This window comes from Amblyomma mixtum, chromosome 6, assembly GCF_055824585.1.
Source record: "Amblyomma mixtum isolate Tamu chromosome 6, ASM5582458v1, whole genome shotgun sequence".
NCBI classification, from domain to species: Eukaryota; Metazoa; Arthropoda; class Arachnida; order Ixodida; family Ixodidae; genus Amblyomma; species Amblyomma mixtum.
The window spans coordinates 113,748,315-113,766,082 of NC_143017.1; the positions used below are offsets into that span (position 1 = coordinate 113,748,315).

A 17,768-nucleotide genomic window follows, 5' to 3' on the forward strand; every position below is an offset into this window, starting at 1 on the left:
GCAAAAAGTCAACTTATAAGCGACTGAATTTTTTTCGGGGGTGTTAACCGTACGCCTCAACTGACCCACGGTGATGAAATTGCAAAGACTGGCAAAAACATGACAAATTTCCGTGGCGCAGGCGTGTATGATTGTGCACTTTCCCCAAGCACTAAAGACGGTTCACAAAATGAGGCGCATACCATGCATAGGTGGTAGCTTCTTTTTTTTTTTGCCAGGGCTATGATCGACAGTTTGTACGGTCAGTACTACTGATACTTCGTATATGGTTGCCAGAAGAAAGGTCCAGCGGCTCGGCGTCATGGTACAGTTTAGCCCGAGAACCCATCCATAGCGTGCACTCCTTCCAAGAATTGCGTAGCGATCACCTTACAGCAGCACTAAACGACAGCTAGAAAGCAGATGTTAAATGTTGCTATGACTGAAAGGGTTTGTAACAGGTTTCTCACTGCGGGACAGTCGCCTTTCTGAAGCAGGCTATGCAGCTGTTTACTTTTTCCTTGCTGTTGAAAACAGAAGCTATGGCACACTCAACCGCCTTTTGTCGGTCAGCAGACACAGCTCCAGTCTCTCGGCACCATGGTTATCATGAGCGATATCTCTCCTTTCAGAGTTCCAGAGAAGAGGAACCCGAGATTCTGAGGCGAAGTGATGGAAATGAGCAGCAAGTAGAAAGGAAGGGGGGGGGGGGGGGGGGGGCTGTTTCACAACGGGGCGGAAAAAACCGAACCTGAGACGACGGCTGAGACAACCGCGGGGAGAGATTATCAGGCGCCGGACCTGAGCTCAGCACTCTTACGCTGTGGCGTGTTTGGTGCCTGTGAGAGATTGTGCGGCGCCAAGAGCATTGCTTCACTGGGGCACTGCAAGAGCATTTCTTAACGTCAAAATAAAAATAAGCAGCATTGCCGTCCGCCGCTGTGGTTTTCGAGACACAGAGCACTTGGTATCGCTCGCTTGGGGCGGTCGCGCCTGCCTGGCTGAGAGCGCCAATGAAGACTGCGGTAAGTGTGCCGTATAGAACTTGCCTACGCGAGCATTTGTAGTTGTATTCTCCTGAAATTACCGTAATTCATATGAAAGAGGACTCACACTGGAATAGAACAACGCTGGAAAAATTTTTAACTATAGTTGCTCTAAACCTCAGTTAGGAACAATTATTTACATTAGTTAGGAATAACGATGCGTTCCTAAACAAGAGGACTTATGTTCATGTTTAAGACAGGCAGACGCATGGGCGTTGAGGATAAAATGAAAATTACCTAGTAATGCACGGCTGTTTCATCAGTGTACTGTAGAAAGACATGCGTGGCTCATCCTAAGGTATACGAAGAACTCTAAGCTGGTCTCATATATTTTATTGCAGCTCGGACCTGCAGAGCTTTAGAATTGCGGACGCGAATGGCGCTTGTTGACGTCTGCTGCCCATGCCGTCAGTAAATAATAACCCCAGCCGCATTTTTTCCTTGTCAGGTGTACATATTAACAGGTACTGCCATTACTCCCCCCCCCCCCCCCCCCCCCCCACCAATCATCTTTACAACGAGTAAGCAAAGTGCGCCAGGTAACAATGCGACCCCAGTGTTGTCAGACGTTCGGATTTGTTCACGCCATCAGCCCACGACAGCAGTCAGAACTGGCTAACTAATCATTTACATCACCGCCGAGAGGGCCGTTGGTATAAACTGTATGGGCATTATATCAGCCTAGGAAAAAAAGCGCAATTTGAAGAAAAAAAACAATATTATTGATCCGCTGGAAGGAATAAACCTCAGCGAAGGCAGCTGGTAGAGACTGTGCAACGTACGCTCATACCACGCTCCCCAAAAGTGAATCTCCAGACGCAATTTCCACAATATTTTCTCAAGCATAGGGCGCTACCTTTGTGTAAGTGCAGATCTAACATCAAAGACCCCGAGACTATAATCCCTTCTCAGGAGCCAACAAGCAAAATGCCAGTTTACTACGAATAGAACTTATTTGAGGGCGATTAAGTGAATCTCGCTACAAAATTAGTTTGTGGTGATATGAACACGTGTGAGCTGTACCTGTTTCTCGTCTCCATACGCCTCAACAACGCAGCTACTCAGCCACTTTGCACAGACAAACATTCGCGCGCATTCCAGCTGCTACCAGCTTATAGATTTCTGTCGGATTTTTTCGTTTCGACCTGTGTTTAGCAGCGCGATCGTGAACGGGTAGCACGATTCTTGCGTAATTACAGAATATTTACTTGCCGCTCGCTGCCGGGAGTAAAATTCGAATGGACGAATGCCATCTATCATGACTTGATCCACTGCATCGCAATGGGAGCCTACTTTTCTTTATCTACAAGGGAGGAACAAAACTTCCCGCTGTCCAACCTCAGAAAGACAGATGCGCAGTGATGAACGTGCCGAAGACTTTATCACGTACGTTTGGTTTGGTTTTATGGGATTGAACACCCCGAAGCGACTAAGGCTATGAAGGACACCGTATCGGAGGACTTCGGATAATTTCGGCCACCTGGGGCACTTTAGCGTGAACTGATATCACGCGATATACAGGCCTCTAGCATTTCGCCTCTAGTAAAGTGCGACCGGGCGCGGACGGGAACGAACCCGCTCCTTTCGGGCTAGCAGCCGAGCATCGTGGCTGCTGCATCACGTATGCTTTTTTTTTTAAACACACAATACCCGGAGCAGTCGTTTCAAACCTTTCCTTGCTTTCAGTCTCATTCCACTCAGAGTTACAGAAGAGTAGGGCAAAACATGACACGAGACAAAACGCGGCATTTTGTTAATTAGCACCTCCTAGAATAAAAACGTGCATTCATATTAAGTTGATGTTCATTTTATAGGACCAGCCGCATTTCTACTACAATTCCCGCATATGAGCTCCAGATTGTTTTCCTTCAACGCAGGAGAAAAAATTGCAAAATGAGCTTTGGTGAAAAAAAAAAGTCTAAAAGGCGCGAAATTCTGCACAAAACAATATTCTAAACTATCCGGCTAAGTCACCTTACCGTCCTAGGTTGGCGTTAATGTAAAATTATAATAATTGGTTATTGGTCTTAACTTACGTAAAGTCTGAGAATTGGGTTCTGAGGGGCAAAATGAGACATTCTGAGGTACAGGAGGGACTGAAGCAGCTGTATTAGTTTAATTGCTTGCTGTAAACATCTACCCGCCTAATCCCGCTCACTAGGATTGTCTGAACGTAAAACAGAAAAATCATGAATATACCGACTAACACGCACAATACATGAAGAACGCTCTTGAGAAGCAAGATGCGCCGATAGTATCAAGTGTTTTCGTGTGCCCAAAAGTGTCCACAGCAGAACAGTTAAGAAAATGAGATAATATCAAACGATGAAACTGCTTATAAATCCGCGCGAACCTAAGCGCCGCACTTTCTCAGAGCACATGGGCAGCTAAATATGCAACACCTTCTGACAAGGCAACCTGTGACCTTCTAGCCTACGACCCCATTCTAAACGTAATATTCACGCGCTACGCATCTCACCAAATCGCATGTCCATTCAGTACAGCGGAGCGAAAGAGCACGAACTGCTGCACTAACAGAGAAAAAAGTTGCGAAGAAGTCAGTAAATTCTAAACTCCGACCGGCTACACGCAAAAACTGCCTACAGAACCATCCCGACTTTAGCCGGCCATGAAACAAAACAGTGCTTGCGTAGTGGCGGTGAAAACTTTTAATTGCTGAAATAGAGTTTGGGAGCCACAGAGTGGCCCCGCTACATGGTCGGCGTCCCTAGACCGGGACACCGCATGACAATGCCCCGTCTCGCGCCCGTTTCACCGGAGCCCTTTGGGATTCAAGCGAGGAGCAGTTGAGGAGGGCAGTCTCCCATGCCTCTCTGGAAGGGGTAGGAGATCGGCCTGGGCACGGTGTCTGTCATTCGAATAAGCTTGATAAGACTGTCTATGTGTCCATGCAGCCAACTTCGTGTGCACTCGGCAAGAATGAGTAATACGTTGATTATGAGATGGCGGGGGTTTTATTGTGTTTTTTTTTTTTGCCGTGTGCACTATTTCACGGGCACATTTTAAAGGCTTCTAAAAAATTATAGCCTCCACTGATTTTTTCTCAGTTCTTCAGGCAAACAATGAAAACATCAACGAGAGTTCAAGTTCGTGCAGAAGGGCACAACTGAAATGGTACTTAATGTTTAGAACCAGTACACCTATTATGTTTTCAAAGTAACACGTAAATGGTTTCATTCAAACCTACATGGTGTCATATAGGAGCATTAAATAAACATAAATACCTCCGAAAACAAAAAGGAAGGCAGCCATTTCATTAGCTGAACTGACTGAGCAGCATACATGGCATACGGAGGTCGTGGGTTCAGCTCTCATCGTCAGTATGTTAGCGTTGCCTGTACTTTGTGAAATGACATTTCACCTGAAATGATTTCACTTTAATTTCTACATCTAGCACCAGCAAAATATATTAGAAACACTTCGGTACGCTTCCCTTTGTTTCAATGATTCTTTATTTTTTCTCGATGGAGTATGACTTCCAATAGAACGAAAAGTCTATTTGCATTAGGGTTTAAACGACGGAAGCCAACCGTCACCGAAACCAAGGAGCATAGGGTATGTATTTTTATTTATATTTTAAACAATGGGAAAATAACAAAAGAAGAAGAAAAACAACCACATGGTTCAAGTGAGATCCGGACCCATAACCTCCGAATTCCGCGTCCCGCGCTGTATACCAAATGAGCTGCGGCGGCGGGTGTCCAATTTTCTGCTTCTGCGCCGCCGTGGCTCAGTTGGTAGAGCACCGGACGCGGAATTCGGAAGTCGTGGGTTCGGATCCCACCGGCGACATTCAGCTTTTAATAATCTCCCATTCATAAAACCAGAAAAAATACATCCCCTATGCCCCTTGGCTTCGGGGACTGTTGGCTTCCGTCATGTAGCGCCTCTTTCCATTCACTTGTCTGCTGTATTAAGTCTTGATTGAGCATTGTCAGAGGCCAGTGCTAAACCTATTTAAGAGCATAAGAATGCATGAGAATAGATTCTTGGCAACCACCACAAAAATAGATGCATGAAAAGCTGTACTAATGTGAAGAAGGGCAGAGAGCTTCCTTAGGAGAAATGATGGACATGTATTTCTCCCGCGAAAATGAATATTCCCCCCAGAAAGGAAGCGTTTTGAGTGAGAAGGCTGATAACGCTCCTTCAGTGAGCAGTTCGAGACTCCTCAGAAAAAATTAGCTTTGTGTATGACTTATATTAAGGGCATTGTTTTCTTTTCAGTATCTAATTTACTTCGTCGTGACCTTGGGAGTCGCGTCAGGATACAGCCTTTACCGAAGAGATGCCAGGTGGTGGCCGTGGGACGATAACCTCCAGAGAGCTCACCGCGGCTGGACTGGACAAGATCAAGCAACTGATGTGTCAAGTTCCGTAGGCGTCACCAGCGCGATCACTGGACACCGTGGCAGTTACAGCGGTGGCTACGGAGGCGGCTACGGAGGTGGTTACGGAGGTGGCTACGGCGGTGGATACGGTGGTGGCTACGGTGGCGGCTATGGTGGTGGTTATGGTGGAGGCTACGGTGGCGGTTACGGTGGTAGCTTCAGCGACACCCGCACTGGCAGTCACGGTAGCTATGGCGGGGGCTATGGAGGCGGCTACGGAGGAAGCTATGGAGGAAGCTTCAGTGGTGGTTTTGAAAGCCGGAGCACAGGTGTGAGTGGTGGAGGAAGCGACAGCGGAGCACAAAGGAGCAGCGGGTACGGTAGTGGAGGCGGTGGCGGTGGTGGTGGCGGACACGGTGGCGGAAGCGGCGGTGGAAGCGGCGGTGGAAGCGGCGGCGGAAGCGGCGGCGGAAGCGGTGGCGGAGGCGGTGGTTACGGTGGTGGAAGTGGTGGTGGTTATGAAGGTAGAAGTGGAGTCGGAAGTGGTGGTGGAAGTGGTGGTGGATATGGAAGTGGCGGCAGATATGGGACTGGAAGAGGAGGCGGAAGCGGTGGCGGATACGGATCCGGGACTGGAGGAGGAAATGACGGCCGGAACGAGAGCCAAAGTATTACATGGACTATCACCAGAAACTCTAGCAGAAGCGGCGGCAGGGGTGGTAGTGATCACAGTGGTGTTTCTGGAGGCGGCTATGGAGGTCGGCATGCAGGTGGCTATAGTGGTAGCTATGGAGGCGGCTATGGTGGCGGCTATGGTGGCGGTTATCAAACTTGGAGAACGGGAGGAAGCCGAGAGGAACAAGGCACTGAAGCACGAAGCAGCGGCGGGTACGGTGGTGGAAGCGGTGGCGGATATGGACATGGAAGTGCAGGTGCAAGCGGCAGACGGAACGACAGCGAAAGTGTTATGTGGAGCAGCAGTAGACACAGCGGTAGCAACAGCAGCGACCACGTCAGTGCTTCTGGAAGCCAACATAGGGTCGGCTATGGCGGTGGCTACGGAAGCCGCTATGGAGGGGGCCACGGTGGCGGCTATAGGAGCAGTGCGGACGTGAGCGGGGGAGAAAGTGACAGTAGAACTGCGAGCCGAACTGAATACGGAGTTGGAAGCGGAGGCGGGAGAGGTGGCGGATACGGAGCTGGAAGCGAGAGATGGAGTGACAGAGAAAGTCGTCGAGAGGGCGGTAGCAGAAACCTCAGCAGAACTAGTAGCATCAGTGACACTGAGCAACGAAGTGGCTTTCGTAGTGGCTACAATGGAAGCTATGGTGGTGGATATGGCGGCGGCTATGGAAGTCACTACGAAGGCAGCCATGGAGGTCGGCAGGAGGGCGAATATAGAGGTGATTATCAAAGTCGGAGCACGGGCATAAGCAGTGGCACGAGCGATAGTGGCACCAGAAGCAGCCGTCGGGGTGATATTGATTATGGCAGTGCAAGCAGTAACACAAACGTTAACGAAAATGAAGGCAGCACTGATAGTCGTGGTTTCCGTGGTGGTTCCGGTGGCGGTTCCGGTGGCGGTTTCGGTGGCGGTTCCGGTGGTGGTTCCGGTGGCGGTTTCGGTGGCGGTTCCGGTGGTGGTTACGGTGGCGGTTCCGGTGGCGGTTCCGGTGGTGGTTCCGGTGGTGGTTCCGGTGGCGGTTCCGGCGGGGATTCCGGTGGCGGTTCTGGTAGTGGTTCCGGTGGCGGTTATGGGGGCGGCTACGGTGGTGGTTATGGAGGTGGCTATGGTGGCGGCTATGGAGGCCGCTGCAGAGGTGCCTGTGCTGGCGCTCATGGAAGCCAAAATACGGGCGCGAGCGGAAGTGGCGTTGGATACGGAGATGGCACTGGTAGGCAGAGCTATAGCGAATATCGTAGGGAGAGCAGCAGTAGAAACGTCACTGTAAGTGGTGGTAGTGGTGAAAGCCGCACTGGCAGTGGACACGGAAGTGGCTATGGTGACGGATACGGTGGCCGCCATGGAGGTGGTGGAGCAGGACTGCTTCAATCTAGAGCACTTGCTCCGTGCCTAAAACTCCAAGAGTGTGGTGATAGTAGTATCATCGCAATAACCATGCCTTCAAGGCAGAGTGTACAGCTTTCGCGCCAGCATTCGGTTGCCGGGAGCCTGTACACGCAAGAAGTCGTCGCCGAGACTCAAGTACGCCAACGGGCGACGGCAAATGACGAGCTGACTGAGGACGACGACTGAGAACTTCGCAACACCTTGACTTGGCTGGAAAGGATCAACTCTCAGCCTTGAGCCATAGAAAAAGGAAGGCGTCTGGTGCCATTTCTCTAAATGCTTTCGTTTATTAAAGCGTCTACGAAATAAAGCAACTGCCATACTGATGTCAGTGCCCTTAGTTTGCATTATAGGAGCACAATACTAACAAAAATCTTTTCATTAAGGCTCAGTCCGTTGACGTAAGCTGGACGTCCGCTTAGTTACGTCAATCGAGATTTTCTTTTTTTTTAGGTCTTTAAAAACTTTGAATTAACTTCCTAATTGCCTGTCACGCTTAGCACACGACCACATATTAAGAGAGAACTAAAAATCTTTGCCGGATTCATTAAAATTGAGTCCGGCAGGTTGCGACAGCGTATTGTAATGTAGACGCCAAATTACGGCTGGCAGTGAATGGAACCTACTAATGCGAGCGCGTTGCTCCAGGTACACATTGAAGCATTAGAAAGCATACATGCCTGCACAGAGTTTTTTTTTTTTAAGAACGCAAGGCCCAGGCACCCTCACATTGTTTTTTATAAATCTCTGACCCATAAAAAATTTCACAGCAAATCCTCATGCAGCGCAGGTTGCTAGCGTAATCACACGGTAGCCCAATAAAAACTGCTGACAGTAAATAGTGTAAAACATTTCACACCCCCAGTCCCATATACTGATACTTAATACTAATGCTCGAATGCGTAGCTTGAACTAATATTAGCACTTGTGAGCCTTGGTCGTTAGAGCTGAGACCATGATATGGTCAATATAGTGCACCCAATATCATCAGGTACTTTAAACACGCCGTGCAGCATGGTCTTGAACCCGACAGCCAACGCTTCGCAGTGGTGTTCCAGCCACACGCTTGAGCATTCGTGTTAAGTTTGCCAGCGGTGGTACCTCGCTGTTGAAACATTATGATTATCGTACATATAGGATCCTTCGTTTTCCGGTAAAAGTCGATTTTATACTACCCTTCTACCCTGAGAAGGTATTTAAAAAATTCGAAGTAAACCTGATTTCTAACCTAAAATGTACCTCCTAGGCAATGCACGCATTCCGGTACACCAAGGTATACAGACACCTCACGAAAATGTGAGGATCTCTCCTACTTATCTCGTAGGGCTGTTTTAAACCAGGCGGTGATTATAAACCTCTTTGAACGGTCGTTATTCATGATCCTCATTAATTTGAACGGAAGTTCGAAAAGTTCGTTTTAGTAGCCAGAAACCAAAACATGAATACTACTACACGTCTTATTGGCATCACTGCATCAAGCACTATCTACGCTAATGACATTCTGTTCCAAAGTTCTTGCGAGGTTAAATTGGCTGCTGTGGCATCGAAAGAAAGGTTATGCAGTGTACAAGACGGGAAGGTTTTTCACGGACGCGGAGGTGCTGCGTAATGTACGCAATGAAGTAATTATAATAGCTAAGGACAAAAAGTCCGACTTGGCAAACAGTTGATTAGTACGTACAACCTGCAAATGCCATGTTCTTTGTCCAATAGTGAGCAAAATATACGGTATTTTATGTCCCGCGCCAAAACGAGCGCTGACAGTAAATTTTCTTTTGAGGGAAAAAAATGAAAACTCGGATGATGATGAAAACTTTATTTGAACAAGGGAGTTTTGGACACGTCGGTCCTTGGGCCCCCGCACGGCCTCACTGCACTCAAAAGTTCATGTCCCGGAGACTCATGACGCTGGCAGCCCGGCCGGTGGCGATGGTTTGCTTGGCCGGGTCCTCGGAGCTCGGAAACCTGCGATTTATGCGACTATTCGCTCGATGGCCTGATTTGAGCGACAATTTCTGACAAAAAAAAAAATCTTGCCCGATCTTTGCTTCCTTCTTCTGAAATATGACACCCGAAAACGAAAAGCCTGATGCGGTTTAAGTACGATATTTGTAATTATCTTGTGCGATCGCACGCATTACATTCCGAAAAAAAAAAGAATGTTGAGCAAGGCAACCTCTCAGACACACAGGTTAACTGGCTTTCATGAAGCAAACTAGTTGACTGAGCAACATAGCCCGACCGTCCTTTCCTTCCCTCCTGCAGTTAACATGTGCATATTGTTGATTCGCAAGGTGAAGATTGCCATAAAACCGGATATAGAGCCCGCGGGCTATACATGCTTAAAAGATAAAATTTAGCTTTTGCCTGCTGTCATAGGCCCGGGCTATACGGCATTTTCGTATTCAATATCACACAGTATAACCTGGAATCGCCAACGCGATTCTGTGTAGTGCGCGGACAGTGCATTAAATGCGGACTATATACCGGGCGCAAAAAATCCAGTAAAAAATACAGGGTGCATACTGTATACCAAGAATTACGGTACCAGTATTGCCCTGCTGAGACCGGACCGGTGTCTGCTATGTTCTCCGTGGGCAGGGAAGTTACTGCAAAGATGTGCAGTGTCGAACAAAAAAAAAACCGTCTTTCAGCTGGAATACCTCAAACGACGTGCCATGTTTTTTTTTTTGTTTTTTTTATCCAATGCCATTCACTCGCGGCATGTAGTAGGCACCTATGGTCATAGGATATGTTTGTATTCAATGTCATTCTCTGGCGGCAAAATTAAAGAGGTTCGAAGATTTGAGTTTTAGCTGCAGCTTTTTTTCATGCCCTACTGGGAGCCCGCGCAGTTTTGTTTGCCCACCTCCACTATTGAGGCCCGTTGACAGCGCTTTGCACGTTCTGGGAAGATATTTAGGCTCTATCATTAATCTTATCATGGAGTTGTGAGGCCACACATCGTTAAGCTCTCCAAATGCCTCAAAGCAAACAGCACCAATGTGAAGACCATTTTCAGATGATTTACCCGCCCTTTTCTTATTTTTCACTTTCTAATGCCTATAGTGCCAGAGGCTACCGGCAGATGGTAATTTGTCGTGTGCTCAATGTCACTCCTTACATGCATAAAATGTTACTTGCAAGGGTAACACACACACACACACACACACACACACACACACACACACACACACACACACACACACACACACACACACACACACACACACACACACACACACGCGCGCGCGCGCGAGCACCACGGTAATCGTCATCTGTTCTTGGCATGAGAAAAGCGTGCGTCCAAATGCTCTCCGCGTTCATATTTATATACCACACTGCTATTTCTTGTGAAACTAATGCCTTTCAATGTTACGACCTTCAAGATCCCTTAAAAATTGAGAAACTGGTTCATCAACTATCCCAGTTCCGCTTCACTCAGATTTGTTTCTCCAGTTATTGGCCCGCAAAGTTTCCGGCTTACGTGTAACCACTTCATGCGCTTTTGAACATCCCAACAAATTTTCTCGCTGAGTAAAATGGCTTCGAAAGATAAAACATTTTTCAGTAGTTTTGAATCCTATCACTTTTTACAGCACTTCTCGGTGTTTCCCTCGTAACGTTTCATCTATTTTAACGCATTTGCCGTCATGTCGGAAATGGGCAAATTATGTTCACCGCACACGCATAGAGCTGAACGAAAATGGCTACTGCAGAAGCCCATCTTCCAGCAAGGGAGCCTTTTGTCATCTAAATGTACCCAGGGCCACGCGCTTCACTAAGTGTGTCATTTATATCTGGCTGGGCTAACATTGGCTGGGCTGGTATTTAGGCTAACAGGCTTCTTCCGGGCAGAAAAACAACGGGAGCGTTTGTGTACCTCACGCAGCACTGCCGCTTCGCTCCCCGGCTCTTCGTCCTGCCTCCCACCTGTTCGTGATGTGGACGCACGTGCCAGTGCCTCCAGCAGAGTAGATACGGCGAGTGCACAATGTTGATGGGCGTTCCTGTCAAGCATTCGCTAATGGCACGGTGCCTGCTTTTACCGCGTGGCTTTCGCTGTGTGTGGCTTCTGAAGGGAACTGGCACTGTAACAGCTTTCAGCCACCGCACACGTAATCATCTTGTAACGCAAGACTGCGTACTACAGAGCACGTAGAAAGAAACGAGTCGAAAGAAACGAGAAAAAAGAAATTAAGTTCGAAGAATTCACCAAGAAGATTGCATAAGCGAGCACAAAAATTACATTCCAGGAAAGTTGACAGAAGTGTGCCGTTACAAGCCGCTTTGATGTCTTTTGTCCGTTCATTTTTAATTAATGTACCTTATATTCAGAGCTTACCTAAATGAAAGTTGGGTGCAATTTTCTTCGCTGTTTGTCTTCTTGTTGCGGATTTTGCCATCTCAATAGCATATCACAAATTATGGGGATAACAGGCAACCAATCTACACTCAAGAACAGTGAAAAAATGCCGTAAGGTGACGGCTTTTGCGGCAGGAACAGTGAAAAAATTCTGTAAGGTTAGAACAGTGAAGCTCAGGGAATTTCCGCAATTCCCGAAAGCGTTTGATAACAGCTTTATATTGCAATACAACTAAAGCTTAATTACCCTTATGGCTTCAACTGCACCACGTCATCTTTCTGCATCATGCGCAGGGCGATAAACCCATAAAATTTTCTGGTTACGGTAAATAGCATACATGCGTACCAAAGTCACAGTCTGTACTATGTTTGATGTCGAAGTGTTCGCTGCTGCACACATCAAACATGCGAAGGCGGGCGACTGACCCCGGAATAACAAAATACATAACGATGGAATGTAGTTTTGCTATTGCCAGAAATTTTGATCGCAAAATTTGTTTTCCTGCCAAAGAAAAAATTATTCTTGAGATACCCTGCAAGTTAATGTCACGTGGTACGAGTACTTATCTGCCAGCAACAGTGACCCATGTCCCCATGGCCTCGCGACCCCATGGAATGGAATTATATGGTTGTCATTAAGTCAGAACACACATACTGGCCACAGTCTATGCTTAAATATGGTCCATAGACAACTGTTAATGAAATAAGTAGGAATGCTGCGAAGAGCGGTAGTGAATTATGTGGTGAAACGCTGGAAGCAAAATTATTAGAGGCCTAGAGATCTACTGTTTCCAAAAAAAAGATAACGACTATCAATGCAGAAGTATATATTAGACGGGTGATCAATGAAATTGATGAGGAGGAAATGCTATTACAATGATGATTGCATTTTCTTTCACTCAGCAATCTACTCCAATTCTGATTCTGTTACAACTCTGATTACAGTCTAATTCTTGTCCTATTACAATTTTGACTCTAATGTGATCCTGATTCTATTCTTATTCATTTTCTATTCATCATCGCTTCTTTAATTCATATTTCCTTGGTCATTATTCTCAGTCATATAATTTTTTTCTGAGTCATTCCCAATCGGGCGTCTCCCTGTTCTCAGGATCATTTTATTGTTCTCGCTTCCTGTACTTCAGTGGAGATTTCCTCAACTCTTGGTTACCTAAGAAGAAAAACCTGGAACCAGCCAAGCACATGTCAAGTAAGTCTCCTGTCTGAAGCCGTAACTTCAGTGATGTACAATATTGTTTTCGACATTCGCTACTGAAAGCCAGCGTGCATGATGTGGTCGCTTAAAACGTTCCATTTAATTCAGATGCAAAGTGCCGTGTTAGAATTTGTTCCATCCAATAAAGAAAACTATAAGTTAAGCTGTACAGTAAGTATTTATCTATACAATCTAAAGTAGAAAGAATCAAAGCTAGCTTTTTAGCATATCGGTCAGGTATTACAAGCTAAACTTCTGTTTGGCATTTGTAAGTTCAGTGGTGCAACGTAATATAATCGAACTGATTGGACTCAGCAGGTGCAATTTTTTTTACCTTGAAACTATGTCACTTCTCATTGTTCTGTGAGCAGTCGAGAATCAGGCAACAGCACTTCTTCTATGCGCATACAAAGTGCTTACCGACATGCATGCCGGTAGCAGCAGCAGCAGGGTGTCCTCATTCGCAGTGCTCTCTTGTATACGTTCTCACACTGTGTTTTCCCCGCTGGAAGAGGAAGGCCCCATGGTATTTGCACGCACTTTCTCAAGGCCATATAACCCAAGGCGTCTACCTAAGCGAGAAGGTGCTACGTTGAGCAGTTTCTGTTCGACTGAAGTGTTTGTGGGGCTTCTCTTTCTAGAAATACAGTCATCTATGCATTTATTTTACTTCGAAGAAATGGTCGCTTGTCTAATCATATGAACTGCGGCTAAAGATCCTTTAAAAAGTATGTGTTTCTCGCGAGGTCTTTCAATATAAATTTACTGAGTAAGAACTTGCACTCTTCTGAAGCAATTTATATTTTTCTTCTACTAGGCACTATAACTCGAACCACTTTGCAGGTCCCGGTGCTTTTTGCTAAAGCAGTAACTAGCTCTTCACCTCATTTTTAAGCAGCTGGCACTTTACTACTCCACTTATCCTCCTTCTTCTTTTTCAAACCTACTAAATATTGTTTTCTGCATATTATATAAACGTAACAATAAGGAGTACGGGAACATGATGATAGATATTTAGTAGACATGCAGCCTTCCCTCCTCAAGGTCAACAAGGTCATCAAGTGTCTTAAAGCTAACTTGACTGTGTAACATAATTTGGATATTTAACACCTAGCTGCTGCTAAATCTTTTGTTTCAAGAATTTAAGGCTAGCTGGCATCCCCTAGTGGCACATCAGGCGAAAGCATGCACTAGAGCATGATGAGAGCAACGTGCTCCCCCTCACAGCAAACGCCGCTCTAGTGGATGGGGATTTGGGCACAGTCCTTTCGGTGGCCACATATCAAGTTTTGGGTTAGGTTTGGTTTATAGGGGCTTAACGCCCCAAAGCGACTTAGGGTGTGAGAGACGCCGTAGTGAAGGGCTCCGGAAATTTTGACCACCTGGGGTTTTTAAACTTCCACTGACATCGCACAGTGCACAGGCATCTAGAATTTCGCCTCCATCGTAATTCTTTCGTGTCAGCAGCCGAGGGCCATAACCACTGAGCCACCGCGGCGATATATCAAGGCTCTTACCATTCATTTTTTTTAAATGCATCACATTTTATCCGCTGTGGCGCTGCGCTGTGCTGACAAGAACACCTGAATGCTGTCCCGCACTCTGTAATCCGTATTTTTTCCCGTCCACAAACCATAACTACCATATATTTGACATTGTTCGGCCACAGAATGCCGAACAATGCCAATGGGTCATAAAGGTCTATTACAGTCATCGAACGATGAGATATAAAAGCTTCTCCCAGCGCTTGTTCCATTGCGAGAGACGGTTAAAGGTAAGCTGCGAGTACCAGAAGGAAGCATTTTTTATGCGCTTTCAATGCCAACATTTTAGCAGCATGTTTGTTTTCATCGCGGCAGTGAATGCCCACAGAAGCTACTGCACAAACTGGTAGAAACTGAGGATAAAAAACAGCGCAAACGGAAACGAAGCAGAGAGAGGGACACGACAGCGTCGTGTCCCTCTCTCTGCTTCGTCCCCGTTTGCGCTGTTTTTTATCCTCAGATCATGCACCAACCAGCCCAAATTTCCACCCTTTTGGTAGAAACTGGCAGCAAAAACTGACGACAGCAGAAAAATTTATTTCAGAGGCAGGACGTTGGTGTGGTTTTCATACAATGGGAACGTGGTAAGGAAAATGGGGTGCCGTAGGGGCCAGCCGACGTGGCTTCTTTGCAGCTAGCGAAAGGACGCTTGCCGTCGAATTCGTCTGCGTTAAGATGGCGGCAGGAAAATTCCCAGAGAAGCACGTGAACCGAGGCCCACGGTCAGCATGTCGAATTTTTTTTTTTCATTGAAAGTAAGAAGTCCCTGATGAGTTTCGGGGTTCTTTTTCTTCTCTTCGTCTTTTCATGGTCTGGCTTCTCCAGGAAAAAGTTGGTGACGGAGGAGCTGTCTGGGCATGCTTGAACCACGGATTTCCTGGAAGGAGGGTGGGACTGAATCCTCTGTGCCTCGCTGACGTTCCTGCCTGTGCTATCTCTCGTGCTCGTCTGACGACGACAACTGCAATGGACAAAAGAACAGCAGCCAAGGATATGAGATCCACACTAAGAATCAAGTCCAACTTACAGTGTTAACGCTGATCAACTGTCGAAATTTGGGAGCGTGTGTTTTATTTATTTATTTGAATTTTCAGCGCACCCACCTTCCTGTTTTATATGGCATTCCAGCTAGTCAAGGTGGGGTCGATAACAATACAATGTAGTTAGTAGAGACACACGTGACAAAATGCAACATCGCTATTGCCATCGACAACTGTCATTTTAATTATACTAAAATCAATCATTGGAGCCAAGACATCAATGATTAATTGCACGTAAGAACGGCCATAACATGGTCTATAGCTTTTTCATTATCTGACGGTCCGGTTCGAAAAAGGCACTTCAACACAACAGCTCTCCCATACACTTCTGCACCCGTGGTTTTCTGGTGAAGAAGTGATGAAATGGGACTCAGAATAAAATGGCCTGGTTCGATACCTATTTCAAATGACAAATATAATACAAAAGCTTTAACAAAAAAAAAAGACTTTCTGCGTTTTGTAGTGTATCCCAGCTTTCGTTTGCAGGCGTCACAATAACATTCTTGGAGTAGGTATTTAATAACATTCCTGGAGTAGGCATTTACGACCGTCAATCACTGCCTAGGGGTACCTCACTGCTCACGCACAAGCATCCACATGCTCAGCGCTAACGTTATATGCAACATGGTTCTCGTTCGAGCAGGAAAATGTATTGTTTTCCTTCAGGCAAGACACCAGAACTCTACTAATTTCAGCTGTAATGAAATTAATATCAAATTTTATGAGAAGCTGAAAGTCAAGTAAAAGCCAAGGTATGAATTTTCAATTCATGAATGTAACGCTTGACTCAATATTGCATGTCTATTGTCGGGATGCCGCTTTTTTTCATGAAAAACATGTGGACTGTTTAGTGCAAACTTTTCTGTAAATAATTTATGTTCATGCTACGGCGCCAGCGCTAAGGATAAGGTGAGCTCTATTCTCAAGCATGCGATTACTGATAAAAAAAGGCATCAATAGCACACGCCCGCAGTTACTACAACACTACAAAACACGCAGTTGACAAAGAAATATTTGGCGGTACCTGTGGGTTAAACCCTCTTTTAAGGCTTTCATGAGTCGCCAAGTCATTAAGAAAAGCTTTTGCCGCTCCAGTGCCAAATTCAAACTTGTCTGATCTTATAAAAGCGGCGGTAAGCTAAGCTCACGCGTTTTAATGCCACTTTGTGCATGACATGCTATTGAAACGCCTTATTGGTAAAAACTCTATAAAACAGGAAAAAGTTGAACCATGGCTCACTGTTCATGTTACCAGTAGATTTCGAAGTTTGTTAAGGAAGACGCTTTAAATTAGCATTGATTGCTCCCAACAACTTATTTATCAAAGTTTTTCACCGTTTTCTTCAACTACATATAAATGTCAGAGTAAAATTATGAATGTGGAGTTTAGCTGAGCGAAAATTTTTAGGCGCCAGTCATAACCACCTCTATATCAAAACCTGCCTTCTCCGGTAATCTGTTTTCTCAAACTCCCTGTTTCTAAAAAAATCATTTTATTAAGCACTCGTATACACCAGAAATGCAATAATGAAAGAGGGGCTAAGGGGCTAAAAACACTTAAGAGTCAATGCCCGTTACAAACCACTGATTCAGAACGATGGCTGTCCCAGCCGCTCCATCAACAGCCCTCTCCCACCTTGCCGTTCTATACAGTGATTACTCACTTTTTTGCACAACATTCTCATTGCCGCGAGGAACATGCATAAGCTTTCATTTACTGCGGGATAAGACTCCTGATAAAGTGGCCGGAAACTCTTTCCTGTTAATATAACGGGCGCAAAACAAACGCCATAATACCATAAACACTTTTATATCTCCGCATCTTTACATAACCTCCATGACATGACCGCGTGCAAACAATGTTGCCATGCTCAAATGAAGTGCAGTGCAATATGCGCAGCTGCGTAGCTGTGGCTTGCGATGTTTGCGTGGCACTGGCAGAGAAATTAATAAGCTCTGAGGGCTTAGCCACGGCGGTGAGAACGCCCTATATATTTTTCTTTTCGTTGGCCTCGTTATCGGAGATAAATGTAAACAGCTGTGACCTCATTATCGAGACGCACAGGATGCGGCTCTCACTTTTCCAACTGGATAACGCACTCCCTCGTTATGAACATATCGGCACTCAACGGCGTTCGGTGTCCGTCAACAGCG

General features: G+C 46.1%; 2 protein-coding genes and 1 non-coding gene across 4 annotated transcripts in view; 2 read left to right on the plus strand and 1 right to left on the minus strand.

The window, feature by feature from the left end:
* Positions 1-780: 780 nt before the first annotated feature.
* Positions 781-7,774, plus strand: LOC149340084 (uncharacterized). Its single transcript, XM_089548820.1, has 2 exons — positions 781-1,004; positions 5,274-7,774. Exons 1-2 carry the CDS (start codon positions 993-995, stop codon positions 7,632-7,634), a joined length of 2,373 nt encoding a protein of 790 aa, XP_089404946.1. The 5' UTR covers positions 781-992; the 3' UTR covers positions 7,635-7,774.
* TRNAP-CGG (transfer RNA proline (anticodon CGG)) lies at positions 4,766-4,838 on the plus strand. The gene has a single exon. It is a non-coding gene; the product is annotated as a tRNA-Pro (tRNA).
* A 7,322-nt stretch (positions 7,775-15,096) lies between the features above and the next one.
* LOC149340086 (uncharacterized) overlaps positions 15,097-17,768 on the minus strand; it is a 43,218-nt gene continuing 40,546 nt past the window's right edge. The window contains exon 3 of one of the 2 annotated variants that reach the window (XM_089548824.1): positions 15,097-15,535. In XM_089548824.1, the coding sequence (XP_089404950.1) occupies positions 15,298-15,535 (238 nt within the window). In that variant the 3' untranslated portion in view covers positions 15,097-15,297. The remainder of the gene's footprint in view (positions 15,536-17,768) is intronic. The other variant, XM_089548825.1, reaches the window with a different exon arrangement.